At 43.3% G+C, this 20,000-nt stretch overlaps 1 protein-coding gene across 1 annotated transcript in view; it reads right to left on the bottom strand.

Annotated features, from left to right (window-relative positions):
- Positions 1–20,000, bottom strand: part of LOC143301872 (N-acetylated-alpha-linked acidic dipeptidase 2-like) — a 229,442-nt gene that overhangs the window by 50,707 nt on the left and 158,735 nt on the right. Inside the window, exons 4-5 of the mRNA XM_076616288.1 lie at positions 1,413–1,486; positions 532–678 (exon numbers count right to left, since the gene is read on the bottom strand). Coding sequence (XP_076472403.1) covers positions 532–678; positions 1,413–1,486 — 221 coding nt within the window. The remainder of the gene's footprint in view (positions 1–531; positions 679–1,412; positions 1,487–20,000) is intronic.

Here is a 20,000-nt window from a genome sequence, read left to right on the forward strand (position 1 = left end):
GGGGTACATGAGTTACTTACATAGTATAGTTTGGGTACATGAGTTACATAGTACAGTTGGGGTACATGAGTTACTAACATGGTGTAGTTGGGGTTACACACATAGTACAGTTGGGGTACATGAGTTACATAGTACAGTTGGGGTACATAAGTTACTCACATGGTGTAGTCGGGGTACATGAGTTACTCACATGGTGTAGTTGGGGTACATAAGTTACTCACATGGTGTAGTTGGGGTACATGAGTTACTCACATAGTGTAGTTGGGGTACATGAGTTACTCACATGGTGTAGTTGGGGTACATGAGTTACTCACATGGTGTAGTTGGGGTACATGAGTTACTCACATAGTGTAGTTGGGGTACATGAATTACTCACATAGTACAGCTGGGGTACATGAGTTACTCACATAGTGTAGTTGGGGTACATGAATTACTCACATAGTGTAGTTGGGGTACATGAGTTACTCACATGGTGTAGTTGGGGTACATGAGTTACTCACATGGTGTAGTTGGGGTACATGAGTTACTCACATGGTGTAGTTGGGGTACATGAGTTGCACGGTGTAGTTGCGGATGGTTGCAGAGTCCAGGTCATACGTGTCCCACATGTTGCGCGTGTAGAAGAGGAGCTGGTTGGTCTTGCCCACCCCGGACAAGGGCAGGTGACTCTCGATGGTCCTGAGGGCGAACAGGAACGACAACTACAAGACATGCCTGCAGTCCGACACACAGGCTGGCGGCCAGCGGTGAAACACGAATTACGGGGAATGCTCAGCTCACAGGTCGGACACTCTGGACACTCGCAATCCACGTGGTTTTGGTTTGTTTGTTTGTTTGTTTGTTCCGGATATTGGGAACTCTCTCTCTCTCTCTCTCCTGCACTTCCTACACTCCCCTCCCTCTCTCTCTCAAACCACACACGCACACACACACACCTTCAGAGGTAACGCATCCGCCAAGGAAGCGAGAAATTCTGAGCGCACTGATTCGAATCCCGGCAGAGTCGCCAGTATTTTCTCCCCCTCCACTAGACCTTCAGTGGTGGTCTGGACGCTAGTCATTCAGATGAGACGATAAACCGAGGTCCCGTGTGCAGCATGCACTTAACGCACGTAAAAGAACCCATGGCAACAAAAGAGTAGTCCCTGGCAAAATTATGTAGAATCCACTTCGATAGGAAAACATACAAAAACTGCAGGTAGGAAAAAAAAAAATGGGGATGGCGCTCTCAGTGTGGGGAGAGCAACCCGAATTTCACACAGAGAAATCTGTTGTGACAAAAAAGATTAATGCAATACAATACAATACAATACAATACAATACAATACAATACACACACACACACACACACACACACACACGCACGCACGCACGCATGCAGGCACACTGAGAATGAAAACCAGTCCACTCACTGAATACTGTCCTCAAAATTCAAGATGTGTCCGATCCTTCCTTGCAGCTGGTCTCGTATCGTGGAGTTGTAGTCCTGAAACACACACACACACACACACACACACACACACACACACGCACACAGACGATCACACACACGCACGCACGCACAACCACCATTGTCAGTTGACGTTATTCAACAAATGAACTCAGCATGTGATTCACGTATATTTCAATGTGAACATGTACCGCGGCCGTTTGAGTGAGTGAGAGAGAGGGAGGGTGGGGGGGAGAGAGAGGGAGAGAGAGAGAAGGAAAGAGAGAGAGAGAGAGGAAGAGAGCTTCTCTGACGAATTCAACATGAAATTCATCTTTATCTCCAAATATGCAGCGACCACTGCAACGCTGGTTGAGAGAGAGAGAGAAAGAAAGAGAGGGAGAGAGAGCGCTTTGACAATCTCAGCACGCGATTCACGTTTATTTCAAGTATGCTACGACCATTCTATACCTGTTGGAGAGAGAGAGAGAGAGAGGGGGGGGGGGGTTAAACTGTTCCCTAACATCTATAAAATACTAGGCAACATGGTCTAAAATAATGATCCCCGTTTTGGTTTGTATTACACACACACACACACAATGTATGACTTTTTCAACTCCTTGTTAAATAGTCCAGTTGGTTCGCTGTTATAGTTGTTAGTTTTTCATTTGAAATACGTTATATTGTTATGTTGTTGTTGTTTTTTTTTTTTTTTTTTTTTTTTATACAAAACTTAAATCAATAATTTTCACACACACACACACACACACACACACACACACACACACACACACACACACACACTTTCATTTACTCGTATGCGTACACAGTAATTCCCCCCCCCACCCCCTCCCCCTCCTCCCACTCGATTTTTTTGCTTTCCTCGTCTAATGTCACTTACAGTGAAAAGACGTTAAACTAAAGAACGAAGGAACGAACACACACACAAACCCAACGATATATCACAGGCCTACAGCTGTGCCCACAAGGGAGTTCTGACGGTTGAGGAGAGGAGTCTTCAGGACCTCGACCACAAGCGTCCAGCCCGCAAAGCATGCGTTCAGTTTTCAAGTCTCTCTGTCCTTTTCTCTGCCTCCTCTTTCTTCTTTCTCTTTCCGATCTAAGCAGTGTCTAGTATGCACGGACTTATGTTGTTCCGGCGTCTTTTCTGACTTCTTCTTCTTCTTCGTTCACTCCTATGCACACGAGTGGGTTTTTACGTGTATGACCGTTTTTACCGCGCCATATAGGCAGCCATATACTCCGTTTTCGGGGGTGTGCATGCTGGGTATGTTCTTGTTTCCATAACCCACCGAACGCTGACATGGATTACAGGATCTTTAACGTGCGTATTTGATCTTCTGCTTGCATATACACACGAAGGGGGTTCAGGCACTAGCAGGTCTGCACATATGTTGACCTGGGAGATCGTAAAAATCTCCACCCTTTACCCACCAGGCGCAGTCACCGTGATTCGAACCCGGGACCCTCAGATTGACAGTCCAACGCTTTAACCACTCGGCTACTGCGCCCGTCGTCTTTTCTGACACAATCTGAAATCTATTTCTGCAACGTTATGCTGTTGTGTTACATGTACGGAGCAGAATTGAGAACCTTGCTGGACCTCAGGAACCTCTCCTTTCAACTGTGAAGAGACGCAAGCTGATATGGTTTGGACACAACACTCGACACACCAGCTTGTCCAAAACAATCATGCAAGGCACCATCGAGGGCGGGAGAAGAAGAGGAAGACAGCGGAAGAACTGGCATGAGAACATCAAACAATGGACCGGACTCCACACACGTGAGCTGCTGCCAGCGACTGCCGACAGAGACAGATGGAGAAGGGAGGTTGCGTCTGCGGTCCTCAGGCTTCCCCCAACGACTACTTAGTTATGGGCCTGAGGTTGAGGTTGAGGAGGTACGTGTTTGATGTGGTTTGCGCTTTTCATGAGGGCGGGGTGAAAATATGCCATCTGTGCTGCTTCCTTTTATTCCATATGTTCATTCTCTCTCTTTCTGTCTCTCTGTTTCTCTGTCTCTCGCTTGCTCGCGTTAGCTTTGGGTGATTGGATCTTCTGCTTTACACACGAAATGTATTTTTGTTCGTCGAGACGAGAGAGATCAGATATCATTGTTCGTTATCTTCATTTTACACACGATCTGTTTTCTTCTCCCCAGAGTTGAGCCTACGGCTACATCATAATCAGACTTCCACCCTCTCTGTCTGTCTGCCCCGCCTCCCTCTCCCCCCCCCTCTCTCTCTCTCTCTCTCAAGCACGCGCGCACACTCTCACTCACCCACATTCAAGATCAGTTTTCATTGTTAATTTTGTCTATATTTATTATGCTGCTGTGTTTGTCTCATAACTGAGCCTGCGGCGAAATTGTGATTAAATCTCTCTCTCTCTCTCTCTCTCTCTCTCTCTCTGTGTGTCAGTCTGCCTCTCTCTCTCTCTCTCTGTGTCCCCTTCTCTCTGTCAGTCTGCCTCTCTCTCTTCGTTGCCTCTCTCTTCTCTGTCCCTCTCTCTCTGTCCCCTTAGTCTGCCTCTCTCTCTCTTCTCTCTCTCTCTGTGTCCCCTTCTCTCTGTGTCAGTCTGCCTCTCTCTCTCTTCTCTCTCCCTCTGTCCCCTTCTCTCTGTGTCAGTCTGCCTCTCTCTCTCTTCTCTCTCTCTCTGTGTCCCCTTCTCTCTGTGTCAGTCTGCCTCTCTCTCTCTTCTCTCTCTGTGTCCCCTTCTCTCTGTCAGTCTGCCCCACTCTCTCTTCTCTCTCTCTCTGTGTCCCCTTCTCTCTGTGTCAGTCTGCCTCTCTCTCTCTTCTCTCTCTCTCTGTCCCCTTTTGTCAGTCTGCCTCTCTCTCTCTTCTCTCTCTCTCTCTCCTTCTCTCTCTCTCTCTTCTCTCTCTCTGTCCCCTTCTCTCTGTCAGTCTGCCTCTCTCTCTCTTCTCTCTCTCTCTGCGTCAGTCTGCCTCTCTCTCTCTTCTCTCTGTGTCAATCTGCCTCTCTCTCTCTTCTCTCTCTCTCTGCGTCAGTCTGCCTCTCTCTCTCTTCTCTCTCTCTCTGCGTCAGTCTGCCTCTCTCTCTCTTCTCTCTCTCTCTGCGTCAGTCTGCCTCTCTCTCTCTTCTCTCTCTGTCAGTCTGCCTCTCTCTCTCTTCTCTCTGTGTCAGTCTGCCTCTCTCTCTCTTCTCTCTCTCTCTCTGTCCCCTTCTCTCTGTGTCAGTCTGCCTCTCTCTCCCTGTCACTTTCTCCTTGTCAACCTCTTTCTCTTCCTGGACTCCAACGTTCTCTCTCTGTCTCTCTATGTCCATCTCTCTCTGTCTCTCTATGTCCATCTCTCTCTGTCTCTGTATCTCTATGTCCATCTCTCTGTCTCTCCCCCTCTTTCTCCATCTCTCTATGTCCATCTATCTCTGTCTCTCTCAGTATCTATATGTCCATTCTCTCTGTTTATGTCTCTCTCTCTCCCCCATCTTTCTAAGTCTCTAAATGTCCATCTCTCTTTCTCTATCTCTCCCTCTTTTTCAATCTATGTCCATCTCTCTCTGTGTCTCCCTCTTTCTCAATCTCTCTATGCCCATCTCTCTCTCTCTCCCCCTCTTTCTCAACCTCTCTATGTCCATCTCTCTCTCTCCCCCCCTCTTTCACAATCTCTCTATGCCCATCTCTCTCTCTCTCCCTCTTTCTCAATCTCGCTCTGTCTCTCTCCCCTCTTTCTCAATCTCTCTATGCCCATCTCTCTCTCCCCCTCTTTCTCAATCTCTCTATGTCCATCTCTCTCTCTCTCTTTCTCAGTCTCTCTGTGTCCATCACTCTCTCTCTCTCTCTCTCTCTCTCTCTCTCTCTCTGTCTCTGTCCTCTCTCCCCACCTTGTTATTATCCGCACGACGGCATAACCGAGGACCCTTGAAAGCTAATTTGCCGGTGAGGGGTTTCTGTACTTCCCTCGTTTTTTTCTTCTTCTTCTTTTTTTTTTTTTTTTCTTTTTCTCCATATTCCCGGGATACCACTATCTTTCTGTTCTCTTCTCCTTTCTTTCCCTGCCCCCATTTTGGGACAGAAAATCGACACACATACACACACACACACACACACACACACACATACATCTATGTATATACATACACCAGTACCAGTATCAGTATCAGTAGCTAAAGGAGGAGTCACTGCGTTCGGACAAATCCATATACGCTACACCACATCTGCCAAGCAGATGCCTGACCAGCAGCGTAACCCAACGCGCTTAGTCAGGCCATGAGAAAAAAAAAGAAGAAAAAAAAGAGAAATACATAAAAAAAGAAGATAAATACGATAAATACACACAAAAAAAGATAAATACATAAAAAAGAACTACTACTAATAATAATAATATGTATAAGGCGCAAAAACTTGATGAAGTCAACTATAAGCGTACAAAATAAAATAAATAAAATAAATAAATGACTAAATAAATAAATGACTAAATAAATAAATAATACATACATACATAATACATACATACATGCAGAGAGAAATAGTGGGGGTGCGGTAGAGAAAGAGAGAGAGTGTGTGTGTGTGCGTCGGGGGCCGTTGGGGGGAGGGGGGGGGGGCGGAGGCGGGGGGGGGGGGGGGGGTTTGGGAGGGGGGGGCAGGCCTGTTTCTGTGTGTGCGCTTTCAAGCATGCACGCGCTCGTTCGAGCGTGCGAACAGAAAGAAGTCGGCGTAATAATGACTAACAAGAGAGAGAGAGAGAGAGAGAGAGACAGACAGACAGACAGACAGAGCGGAGAGAGAGACAGAGAGAGAGAGAAAAGAGACAGAGAGAGACAGAGACACAGAGAGAGAGAGAGGAGGAGGAGGAGAGAGAGACAGAGACGCACACATAGACAGACAGACAGAGCGGAGAGAGAGACACACACACAGAGAAAAGAGACAGAGAGAGACAGAGACAGAGAGAGAGAGAGAGAGGAGGAGGAGGAGGAGGAGATAAAGAGAGAGAGAGAGAGACAGAGACAGACAGACACATACACACACAATGAATAAAATGAATGAATGAATGAATGAATGAATGAATCTTTAATTTCCAACGGTGAAGATATTAGCACTATGGCCGACTTCCACATCTGCCATTGTTCTAAGAGACACACAAACATGCGTCTTTCTGTTTCAACGTATTCTCTTTCTCTCTCTGTCTCTCTCTCTCTGTGATTATTGTCTGTCCAGTTTGTCTGTCTCTGCCTCCTCCTCTCTCTTTCTGTCAGTTTCTATGTTTGGCTATCTGTCTTCCAATTGTCTGTCTGTCTGTCTGTTTCTTTGTCTGTCCCTATAATTATCTCCCTTCATTTCTCTATCCACTCCCCCATCAAGTGGAGTGATGGCCTAGAGGTAACGCGTCCGCCTAGGAAGCGAGAGAATCTGAGCGCGCTGGTTCGAATCACGGCTCAGCCACCGATACTTTCTCCCCCTCCACAAGACCTTGAGTGGTGATCTGGACGCTAGTCATTCGGATGAGACGATTATGTGTTTGTATAATGGCCTAAGGCCGATGTACAATAAACCATTTGTCTTGTCATTCGGATGAGACGATAAACCGAGGTCCCGTGTGCAGCACTTAGCGCACGTAAAAGAACCCACGGCAACAGAACGGTTGTTCCTGGCAAAATTCTGTAGAAAAACCCACTTCGATAGGAAAAGGAAATAAAACTGCACGCAGGAAAAAATACGAAAAAAAAAGGGTGGCGCTGTAGTACAGCGACGGGCTCTCCTTGTGGAGAGCAGCCCGAATTTCACACAGAGAAATCTGCCGTGACAAAAAGAGAAATACAATACAATACAAAATCTCTGTCCGTCTGTTTGTCTATCAATCCGTCTCTCACTCTCTCTGTCTCCAACTCCATACCTTTTTCTTTAATATTTCTTATGCAGGTAATATCATGATCTAAATACATGTGTATTTCTCGTACAGCTGTTTGATAGTTTGCTTTTTCTATCTTCTTTTTTTTCGCTGCCAGTATCGATTTACAAAGTTGTCCACTGCGACCTCATTTCTTTGCCCTCAATAAAACAAAGTTCTGTTTCGATTTCTCTCTCTCTCTCCCTCGCTCTCCCTCTCTCTGTCTGTCTACTTCTGCGTTTTGTCTCTTTCCTCTATGTTTGTCTCTGTGTGTCTCTTTCTCTCTGTCCCTCTGTGTCTGTCTTTCCCCCAGACTGCCTCTCTCTTTCCCTCTCTTTTTCTTCCTCTTTCGTGTTTCGTGTTTTTACACCTTCCCTCTGTCTCCCTATCTCTTTCTCTCTCCGCCTCTCTCTCTGTGTCTCTCTCTCTGTCTCTCTCTCTTTCTCTCTCTCTGTCTCTCTCTCTTTCTCTCTCTGTCTCTCTCTCTCTCTTTCTCCGCCTCTCTCTCTCTTTCTCTCTCCGCCTCTCTCTCTCTTTCTCTCTCCGCCTCTTTCTCTCTGCGCCTCTCTCTCTGTGTGTGTCTCTCTCTCTCCGCCTCTCTCTCTGTGTGTGTGTGTCTCTCTCTCCGCCTCTCTCTCTCTCTTTCTCCGCCTCTCTCTCTCTCTTTCTCTCTCCGCCTCTCTCTGTGTGTCTCTCTCTCTTTCTCTCTCCGCCTCTCTCTCTCTCTTTCTCTCTCCGCCTCTCTCTCTCTCTCTCCGCCTCTCTCTCTCTCTTTCTCTCTCCGCCTCTCTCTCTCTCTTTCTCTCTCCGCCTCTCTCTGTGTGTGTCTCTCTCTCTTTCTCTCTCCGCCTCTCTCTCTCTTTCTCTCTCCGCCTCTCTCTCTCTCTCTCTCCGCCTCTCTCTCTCTCTTTCTCTCTCCGCCTCTCTCTCTGTGTCTCTCTCTCTTTCTCTCTCCGCCTCTCTCTCTCTTTCTCTCTCCGCCTCTCTCTCTCTTTCTCTATCCGCTCTCTCTCTCTCTCTCCGCCTCTCTGTGTCTCTCTCCGCCTCTCTGTGTCTCTCTCCGCCTCTCTCTCTCTCTCTTTCTCTCTCCGCCTCTCTCTCTGTGTCTCTCTCCGCCTCTCTCTCTGTGTCTCTCTCCGCCTCTCTCTCTCTCTCTTTCTCTCTCCGCCTCTCTCTCTCTCTCTTTCTCTCTCCGCCTCTCTCTCTGTGTCTCTCTCCGCCTCTCTCTCTCTCTCTTTCTCTCTCCGCCTCTCTCTCTGTGTCTCTCTCCGCCTCTCTCTCTCTCTCTTTCTCTCTCCGCCTCTCTCTCTCTGTCTCTCTCCGCCTCTCTCTCTGTGTCTCTCTCCGCCTCTCGGGGTCAAGGTTAAGACACGAAGCTGAGAGGTCACGCGTGGCGAGCTCTGTATGTTGTTGCTGTTTTTGCTGGATGTGGATAGTACCAACCCCTGTAAGTCTGCAGTCGAATGTATTAAGTATCATGCCTTCGATTCCATTGACTTTTCGCTCGGTGTGTGGAAGTTTCGAGGCAGTCTTTGCCTCTTTTATGTTCAAACGGGCCAAACATTTTGCCGCCATGAGAATATCCACTTTGAGGCTCAGATCTCGTGCAGACGGTGTCATGGTAGGAGTGCTCCTCACTCTACTGTACTACGGAAATTTGATCCATCAGTGTGGTGATGTGGAGCTGAACCCAGGACCTGGCCCCAAGTCGGACAGCATGCGACAGACACGTCTGGGGAGTACTGGAGGTGCCTCACGCAGGGACAGTGTGGACAGGACCGGACCTACACCAGACCAGTCTTCGGACCCCACCCTGAAGGACTTGATGCCATGATCAACAACCTCAACAGTGACTTGAACAGTAACCTCAATAGTAAGTTTGACATGCTGAGTGGTGATATGAGAGGGATGAAAGATGAGTTTACTCAGATGAAAGATGGAATTGTCAAGATGCAAGGTGAGATGATTGATTTAAAAAAGGATGTGTCTGATTTGAAACAAGAAAATGATGCATTAAAAACAGAAAATGAAAGACTGAATTCGAGGATTGAATCTCTTGATAGAAAAGTGGATGATCTGGAAGGTCGGTCCAAACGAAATAACATCGTAATACATGGCATGCACCGTAGAGACAAGGAGACATGGGAAGAGTGTGAAGACAGGGTGAAAGATAGGCTCACTGATACTCTTGAATTGTCAGACGATGTTCAATTTGATCGTGTGCACAGGGTTAATGCCAGACCAAACTCCCCCATAGTGGCACGCTGCACATTCTTTAAGGACAAAGACAGGATTATGCGTGCTAAACAAAAGTTAAAGGGAAGCAATATCTTTATCGGGGAAGATTTCTCTCTGCGGGTGAGGGATATAAGAAAGAAATTATTACCACATTTAAAATCTGCCAGAAATGAGAACAAAAAAGTCACAATGGTATATGACCATCTTGTGATTGAAGGGAAAAAGTACGGATTGGATGGTAGAGACAGACTGGTACTTATCCCATAGAGGTCTGGCCTGCCCTGTAAAATGAACGCAATCCATCGTGGTATTTTTGTGGGTGACAAAATTGACCAGTCACCGTGTGTGTGCCGTGTGTGTGTGTGCCGTGTCGAAAGCTCGCGCAGCGAATTTGTCAGTGGCTCAGTGAACTGTGCCACACTGAAATCTAAGCGCGGTGTGGTGTGCGAGCGTGATGTAGATGTGTGTTGCCAACACGGAAATAGAAAATGTGTAAACCGAACACGTGTTGATGTTGTGAATGAAAAGATGGATGAAAGGAATGTTTACATTCTACCCCAATGTTCGTTTACTGTAAATGATGTTCAAAATAATGGTGTGCGTACTGAGAATGATGTTTTATTACATGACATGAATGTTATGTGTGCTGAACACAGTGTTGTTGGTAACTGTTTGCTGCACAGTGATATTTTTGAGATGATGAAGGTTGATAACGGCGATGTTTGTATGTCCAGAAATAAAACTGTTTTTGATGACGAATATGTAAATGGTGATAGATCTGATATGGACATCAACAAGGAATATGAGAAAGTTATAAAGTCTGAATGTGAAGATGTAAATGATCCTGATGGTGTCTGTGAGAACTTGAATAGATTAAACAGTGAGGGTGATTGTGTGAGTGAGAATGATTATGACTGTGTGGGTGATGGCTGTGACTGTATGATGATGATGGATGGAATACATGATAATGAAGATAAGTACACTGATTTACAACTGGATAGTAAAATGGGTTGTTCTAATTTAGATAAGAATGTTGTTCGTGAGAATGAATGCGTTGAAGAACATGATCATAAATGGATGAGCGATCAAGAGAAGCTAATGTGGGAAGTCTAGTTACATTTGTAAATACAATTTCATTTCTCCATTGGAATATTTGTGGATTACTACCTAAGTTGGGTGACTCAAGTTTTGTTCAGTATGTTTCTTTGTTTGATTTTGTATGTCTTGTAGAAACATTTGTTGAAAAAATTGAATCTTCTATTTTTAAAAACCATAAGTTGTATGTAAAACCAGCAGTCAAGATAACACAACAGGGGAGGTGCTCAGGTGGATTTATTTGTCTTGTATGGAAAACCTTACTTCCTCATGTGCAGTATATTGATTGTGACAGCAAATATTGTATGACATTTATGTTGGATAAAAGTTTCTTTGGCTTCTGTAAAAATGTTTTACTTGTCTGTGCATATGTTCCTCCAGAAAATGCACCGTATTATAATATTTGTGATTTTGATAATGGAATTGAAATGTTGGAAGAGTGCGTATTGGAAAAACTGTTATGTTCAGATGATGTTGATTTGTTATTATGTGGTGATTTGAATGCAAGAACTTCTGATGTATCCCCTGAAATTTTACATGAAGGTGAATTATATGTTTGTCATAAAAAGGCCAGTAGTGTAATAAACAGACATTCTGAAGACAAGGTATTAAATTCATATGGAAAAAAATTACTTAATATGTGCACTGTATTTGGACTGACCATTCTCAACGGCGTATGTAATGGTGACCTAGAAGGTCGTTTCACATACGTTTCCGATTTAGGCACAAGTGTGAATGATTATTTTTTAGCGTCTGTAAATCTTTTTGATTCGTCATCTCAGAATGTAAAATTACAGGTATTAGAAAGAATTGAATCTGACCACTTACCCATTGTATTATATATTGAGAAACACTCCACAAGGCAATGTGATATGAATTCTGATTGTGATATGAATCAGTCCATTATTAAATATTGTTGGAATGATATATATGCAGAATATTTTTCTTTTTCTATGGAGTCACAGGAAATACAAGAAAAGTTGCAGTCAGCAGAAGATCTTATTCACGTTGATATAAATAGAGCATTAGACAAGTTTAATCAGACTGTTAAAGAACAAGCAGAATACATGAAAAAACGTATATTTATAAATAAAAAAAGCAGCAGACAGAAATTGGTTTGATCATGAATGTAAAATGGAGAAACGCCGGGTACGCAGACTGTTGAGGATATGTAGAAGAACATTAGATAAAGAAGATCGCATTTTGTTTTGCATTGCTAGACGTGAATATAAAAATTTAAATAAGAGAAAAAAGAAAGAATATAATAACTCATTAGTAAACAAACTTATAGATTCTGTTAAAAGTCAAAAGGAATTTTGGGACACAGTACAAAAGATCTCAAAAAAGAAAGTACAACCTTTAAATGATATTTCTATTCAAGAATGGTTCGAACATTTCAAAAAAGTGTTAGAAAATGAAGATGGTGACGAGGGGGAAGTAACTGAAAACATGAATATAGTAAATGTAGGGGATAATTATACACTAGATAGACCTATATCTCACGAAGAAGTCTTATTAGCGATTAGAAGATTAAAAAATGGTAAATCTGCTGGCCCTGATGGACTGATTGGTGAATTTTTCAAACATTCTGGTGAGACGACTGTTAGTTTCCTGGTGAAGCTGTTTAATTATTTGTTTGATAATGGAATCTATCCAAGCAATTGGACAGAATCAATAATTATGTCATTGTTTAAGAAAGGTGATATTAACAATGTAAACAACTATAGAGGCATTTCTTTAAGTGATATTAGTAGTAAGTTATACAGTTCCATTATTAACAATAGACTACAAGAATGGATAACACAGAATAACATAATTGGAGAATATCAAGCTGGTTTTAAAAAAGGCTATTCAACTATTGACCATATATTTACTTTAATGGCCGCAATACAAAAACAGTTTGCAAATAATAGAAAATTGTATGTTGCTTTTGTTGACTTTGAAAAGGCTTTCGATTCTATTTCTAGAAAACTTTTATGGCCTGTTTTGTTGAAAAATGGAATCAGTGGTAAGCTGTATCTTTGTGTGAAAAGTATGTATAATGAAGTGAAAGCGAGAGTGAGATCGGGGGCAAAATTATCAGATTGTGTGAATTGTATTCGTGGGGTTAAGCAAGGGGATGTCTGTAGCCCTGTCTTGTTTTCACTTTTTATTAATGAACTAGCGTTAGAAATTATGCAAAATGGTCAACATGGTGTTACTTTCGATTTGATTGAACTGTTTGTTTTACTTTTTGCTGACGACATGATTTTGCTGTCTATAACAACAGTTGGTTTACAGCGACAACTTAACAGTTTATACACTGCTGCAACTAATTTACAGCTAAAGGTAAATATGGATAAAACAAATATTGTTGTTTTTCGTAAGGGAGGGTATTTGGCAAGAAATGAAAGATGGTCATATGGAAGTGAAAGAATAACTGTCGTAAACGCATATAAATATCTTGGGATTTATTTTTCAACAAGACTTAGTTTCAACTTTGCATGTCAAGACATTGCGAATAAAGCAAAAAAAGCAGTTATTTTGATTCTTCATATTTTGTATAAAGTAGACTGTAGTTCTTTTAGTGTATTTGTTAGATTATTTGATTCGCAAGTTCAGCCAATATTACAGTATGGAGCAGAAATCTGGGGACTGGAAAATAGGATAGTAACAGAAAAAGTGCACTTGTTTGCATTGAAACGTTTTCTTAATGTAGACAGTCGAACTCCAAATGATCTTGTTTATGGCGAACTGGGAGATACCCTATTTATCTAAATTCTTATATAAAATGTATTAAATATTGGCTAAAGTTGACTAGAATGAATGAAAACAGATATCCATTTAAAGCATATAAAATGTTATATAGTTTGGATAATAATGGTAAGAAGACTTGGGCAACGAGTGTTCGTCAGTGTTTAAATACATATGGCTTTGCATTTGTATGGGATAATCAAGGGGTGGAAGATATTGCAGGTTTCTTAAAGTGTTTCAGACAACGTATTATTGATTGCAGGTGGCAAGACTGGCATGATCATATACAAACTAGTGATAGATTCGCACAGTTTAGACTTTTTAAAACATCACATGTGATTGAGCCATACATTGAGTTAGGACTGAACAGATATATAAAATGTACACTGACAAAATTTAGATTTGGTATTTCTAGTATTGCTTCTCATAGTTTTAGGTATAACATTCTAAATGAACCCATGTATACATGCCGATTATGCAGTTCGGGTAAAGAAGATGAATTGCATTTTTTGTTATGTTGCCCTGCTTTGTGTGACCTTAGACAAAAACTTATTCAACCGAAATATTATAGAGATCCGTCTAATTTTAGGTTCAGTTTACTCATGTCTTCAAGACAGGAATGTACTCTGCATAACTTGGCCATATATATATATGAAGGATTGAAGAGACTAAGTACAGTTATCTCGTGAATGTTGTTGAATATTTGTGTTGACTATTTTGGGTGATATGGTTGATATTGTGCTAACAATTTTTGGTTGATTTGAATTGTCTATTTACTGTGTCATGTCATTTTGTAATTATTATTTATCAATGATTCCCCCTTCAGTAAGGGGCTCTGGCCTTATCTGAATAAAACATTCGTTCGTTCGTTCGTTCGTTCGTTCTCTCCGCCTCTCTCTCTCTCTCTCTCTCCGCCTCTCTCTCTCTCTCTCTCTCCGCCTCTCTCTCTCTTTCTCTCTCTCTCCGCCTCTCTCTCTCTCTTTCTCTCTCCGCCTCTCTCTCTCTCTCTGTCTCTCTCTCTTTCCCTCTCTTTTTCTTCCTCTTTCGTGTCTGTTTTTACACCCCCCCCCCTCTGTCTCCCTCTCTCTCCCTCTCTTTCTCTCGAAACTCCCGGTCTCCTGTGTTTCTCATTTTCTGTGTCTCTCCCTCTCTTTGTCTCCCTTTCTTTGTCTCCCCCTCTCTCCCTCCCTGTCTCTGTCCCTGTAATAATAATAATAATAATAATAATAATAATAATAATAACGGACATTTGTTAAGCGCTTTCCTCCCTTAAAGAGAGCTCAAAGTGATTTACAATAAACATTAAACACACACACACACACACACACACACACACACACACACACACACACACGCACACACACTCACACACAGACACACAAACACACACGTTCGCACGCGCGCAATAACACACAAAGAAAAGAAAGAAAAAAAAAAAGATTTAGCGCACAATAAAATAAAACAGATTCAGAGACTACGCGTAATTGCATTACGTACTTACACACACACACACACACACACACACACACACACACACACACAGAGAGAGAGAGAGAGTTTGCATGGCTTATAACTGAAAAGGTCTGGAAGGTCTATGGATAAGCATTTTCAAAAAAGATGTGTTTTCAGACCAGTTTTCAAAGATTGAAATGAAGGGAGAGTGGCGAGGATGGTGAGGTAAACTGTTCCAGACAGATGGAGCTGAATAAGAACAGGAAGAATCACCGAAGGATCGGGTTTTAACACGGGGAGCGAGTAGCCGCCGTGAATCGGAAGACGATCGGAGTTGTCTGTCCTCTCTGTCTCTCCCCCTCCCTCTCTGTCTCTCTCTCTCGCCCCTTTTTCTCTGTCTCTCTTTCTCCATCTGTCTTTCTCCCTCACCCCCCCCCCCCCCGCCCCCCGTACCCCCCACACACCCCTTTCTCTCTCTCGCTCTCGCTCCACGTAAAATTGCACAAAAGATCGCGTGCAGGACAGGAAGTCATGCATAATTCAGGTCACAGTTTGTCGCTCTCTTTCCTCTCTCTCTCTCTCTCTCTCTCTCTCTCTCTCTCTCGCGCGCACACACACACACACACACACACACACACAGAGAACAGAATCGGTCAATACTGACACCCCTTCCCTGTTCCTCGCTGTTTTGTGGTGTCGGGGAATCACCGCTCTGTGGTCAGCACGGTCATCTCATTACGGTCACTCTCGGACTTCCTGGTCATATTGTGCGTCTGTCGCTTCTCTGTCTGTCTGTCTGTCTGCTATCTGCTGTCTGCCCGTCTGTCTGTCTGTCTGCCTGTCTGTCTGTCTGTCTGTCTGCTGTCTGTCTGTCTGTCTGTCTGTCTGTCTGTCTGTCTGTCTGTCTGTCTGTCTGTCTGTCTGCTGTCTGTCTGTCTTTTCTGTCTGCTGTCTGTCTGTTTTTCCGTCTTTTTTGTGCCTGTCTGTCTAATTACATGTCAGTCTGTTCATCTGTGTGTCTGTTGTCTTTTTGTCTATCTGTTGTATAGATGTCTATCCGTCTGCGTACATGTCTGTCTATTTATTTATCTATGTTTATCTACATGGCCATCGTTCTGTAAATATTAATTTTATCCCTGTTTATCTACATGTATATCTTTCTATAATCATGTCGATCTATCTGTTCATATTTCTTCTACCTGTCTGTCTATGCGTCTGTCTGGGGGCGGCGGCCGGTAATTTCGACAAATGGAGTAAAAGGTAGACTGTGATGTTTAATAAAACTCTGACGTTTTAATTAAAAGAACACGAAGGAAGCAAATTGGACCACCACAATAGTTCAAAATATGTGAAAAAAAACAAACAAAAACAAAAAACTTCGCTTCATCCATTCTTCTCTTCAAAACAATGTATCAGTTTTGATTTAAAAAAAAAAAAAAAAATCCAATGAATTCCAAGATTCCATCATTTTTGTTGTTGCTATTATTGTTTCTCTATGGTTTGTATAATTACTTCATTTTCTGAGGACAGTGTATCAGCGAAGTCGCGATATTAAGCTTCTTATTCATTTGCGTGGTAATTTCATCTCATTCGTCTGCGAAACAACAAGAAATAAGTAATTGCTTTTGATACTGGCGTGTCAATTCTGTTTATATCGTGCAGTCAGTCAAATGGGAACGGCAAGATGCAGGTTATCGACTCGTCTTCTTATAAGGCGAAACATGTCGGCTTTCACAACTTGTAGATTGTCAAGTTCCCATTTTGCTGACTGAACTCTTGAAGTTCATGACTTTTCAGCTGCCAATACAGAGAGTCCGTGAGGGTGTGGGTTCGATTCCCGCTCTCGCCCTTTCTCCTAAGTTTGACTGGAAAATCAAACTGAGCGTCTAGTCTTTCGGATGAGACGATAAACCGAGGTCCCGTGTGCAGCACGCACTTGGCGCACTGAAAAAGAACCCATGGCAACGAGAGTGTTGTCCTCTGGCGAAATTACGTAAAATGAAATCCACTTTCATAGGTACACAAATATGTAAGCATGCACTCAAGGCCTGACTAAGCGCGTTGGGTTATGCTGCTGGTCAGGCATCTGCTCAACAGATGTGGTGTAGCGTGTATGGATTTGTCCGAACGCAGTGACGCCTCCTTGAGAAAGTGAAACTTTCCTGAAAAGTCAAATCAACTCAAAGTATGGTGCTTAGAGTCTCGCCGACGACTGTGGGCATCTCAAGGCTATCGCCACGTTAATACCTGCTTCAAGGCTTTTTAAGTACCAGTATCAGTATCAGTAGCTCAAGGAGGCGTCACTGCGTTCGGTCAAATCCATATACGCTACACCACATCTGCCAAGCAGATGCCTGACCAGCAGCGTAACCCAACGCGCTTAGTCAGGCATTGAGAAAAAAAAAGAAAAAAGAAAAATACATAAAAATACTACTACTATTAATAATAATATTTATAAGGCGCAAAATCTTGATGAAGTCAACTCTAAGCGCGCGCGCGCACACACACACACACACACAAAAAACACACAATAAAACCAGTCACTGCTTCAAGCTTTACACTCAACGAGTTATATATATATATAAACCACCTTCCAGAGTTTAAAACATTCAAATCTGATTAAAAACCTTCACTCATTTCAAGAAGTCCATCAGCGTCCACGGAGGGACATCACAAAACAAAGTCTTCAGAGAAACCGCCGTGTGTCTAACGTCATGCAGATCCCAACAGTCAAGGAGCACGTGTTTGACGGCGAGAGGCTCATCACAGGGAATACATCGAGGGGCTTCCTCCCCCTTCAACAACAATAATAATAATGATGGTATTTATATAGCGCTGAATCTTGTGCAGAGACAAATCAAAGCGCTTTCGCACCAGTCATTCAAACGCATGCATAACTCTAAAACTGTAGAAACTAAAAGACAAGGAAGGGCAGGCAAGGGAGGCTATTAAAAAATGGGAACAGGTGGGTTTTAGGGCCAGATTTGAAAGAACTGAGAGTGGAGACTTGACGAAGCGAAAGAGGAAGTTCATTCCAATCGCAAGGTCCAGAGACAGAGAAAGAACGGCGGCCAACAGTCGAGTGTTTCAATCTGGGTAAGAACAAGTAAGAAAAGTGTGCCCTGTACGCAGTCGCGCTATGTTTTTAAACAAAAATCTTTTGGTTGTCGGTGTTGGTGTTGTAGCCCAGAAACCCAGCAAGGGATGGGGGGGTGGGGGGTGGGGGGTGGGGGCATCAGAGTAGCTTAAAGCTGTCACACCGGACTCGTTCCAAGCAGTCGTTCGTTCTTTACTTTAACTCACTCAGTACGGCCAGTCCTCTCTTCTCCTCAACACAGACCCCTCGGATGTCCAGTGGGTGTCTGAATGACCCAACCTTTAGCTTCCGTCGTCAGAATTGTGGTATTCTTTGTCAACATTCACGTCTTCAGTATAAAAGCCTTCCGCTTGCAATATTTTGATGATGGTAATTGAGGTGAAACGCTGTTAACGTCGTCTCTTTCGCCGTTCGTATGGAGAGAGTTAACGTCTTTTCACTGTAAGTGATATTAGACGAGGGAAGGAAAAAAATCGAGTGGGAGGAGGGGGAGGGGGGGGGGGGAATTACTGTGTACGCGTACGAGTAAGTGAAAGAGAGAGAGACAGAGAGAGAGAGAGAGAGAGAGAGAGAGAGTGTGTGTGTGTGTGTGAAAATTATTGATTTAAGTTTTGTTTAAAAAAATAAACAAAAAATCATAACAATAATATAACATATTTCTAATGAAAAACTAACAACTATAACAGCGAACCAACAGGACTGTTTAACAAGGAGTTGAAAAAATCATACATTAGCAACGGACTGCTGAAGATCGTCACCACTGAAGATGATTTCAGTTCAGGGATTTGAGACTTTAACATATCGCAAGTTGGTATATGATCGGCTGTTATGTGAGCACCACAGATGCAAGAAGTCCAAGCAACGGCAGTGCACAGAATTTCACAGCAAGTGTTGTACGTCACCAGGGGGCCACGCACCAGAGGAGGCCCTGCACTACTGCTGTGGTCACTCCGGTGATGATCGATACTTCGATAAACAGGTAAGTTAATGAACTTCTTTCCTTTTCTTTCTTTCTTTATCTTTTTTTTTTCACTCGATAACCTTTTTGCACCTGGTTTGTAGTAAGAAAATTCCATACTTTAACAGCATACATGATATAGAAGGTGTACAGGGAGAGACAGACAGACAGACAGACAGACACAGACAGACAGACATAGAACAAGGCCCTGTATCTGTACTGTTGATGTGGTAACTTCGATGATGACTGATACTTCAATAGATAAGTCAATCAATAAACTTTTCTTCTTTTTTTTTCTAAACTGGATTACCTTTTACTCCTGGTTTATAGAAAGAAAATCCAATATTTTAGCAGCGTACATGATATAGAAGGTGTGCGTGGATAGATAGATAGATAGACAGACAGACAGATAGATATATAGACAGATACAGACAGACAGACAAACAGACACGACATGCAGACAGACAGTAAGTCAAACAAAGAACAACATCAAAAACAAAGCGACAGGACAAAGAAACACACAGAGAGGGCGATTGAAGAACTACAATACCCCAGCCCATCCAGACATATAGGCATAGAGACAAACAGACAGACAAACACTAAGAAAGTAAAACAAAGAACAACATCAACAACATCAACAACAACAAAGCGACAGGACAAAGAAACACAGAGAGGACGGTTGAAGAACTACAATACCCCAGCCCATCCAGACATATAGGCAGAGAGACAAACAGACAGACAAACACTAAGTAAGTAAAACAAAGAACAACATCAACAACAACAAAGCGACAGGACAAAGAAACACATAAAGAGGACGTTTGAAGAACTACAAGGAAAGGAGTTAAGGGCCGAAACACTTGACTGAGGAGGGGGGGGGGGGGGGGCCCCCGGGGGGGGCTTCTTCTCTGAAGACCTTGTACTGTCCAGCTCTCCTTGGAGTTTCTCATCACTTCCCCCCCCCCCTCCATCCACCTTTCCCACACCACACCCTCCTCTCCTCCCCCCCGCCACCCCACTGACCCCCAGTGCTCATAATCACGTTGGTGAATGAACCCTGGCAGGCAAGATAAGCGGTCCAAGTCCGAGGTCTGAGGAGCGTGAAGATCCATACAGGCGTGGGCAGTGACGCG

Source organism: Babylonia areolata, chromosome 28 (genome assembly GCF_041734735.1).
Source record: "Babylonia areolata isolate BAREFJ2019XMU chromosome 28, ASM4173473v1, whole genome shotgun sequence".
Lineage (NCBI taxonomy): Eukaryota > Metazoa > Mollusca > Gastropoda > Neogastropoda > Buccinidae > Babylonia > Babylonia areolata.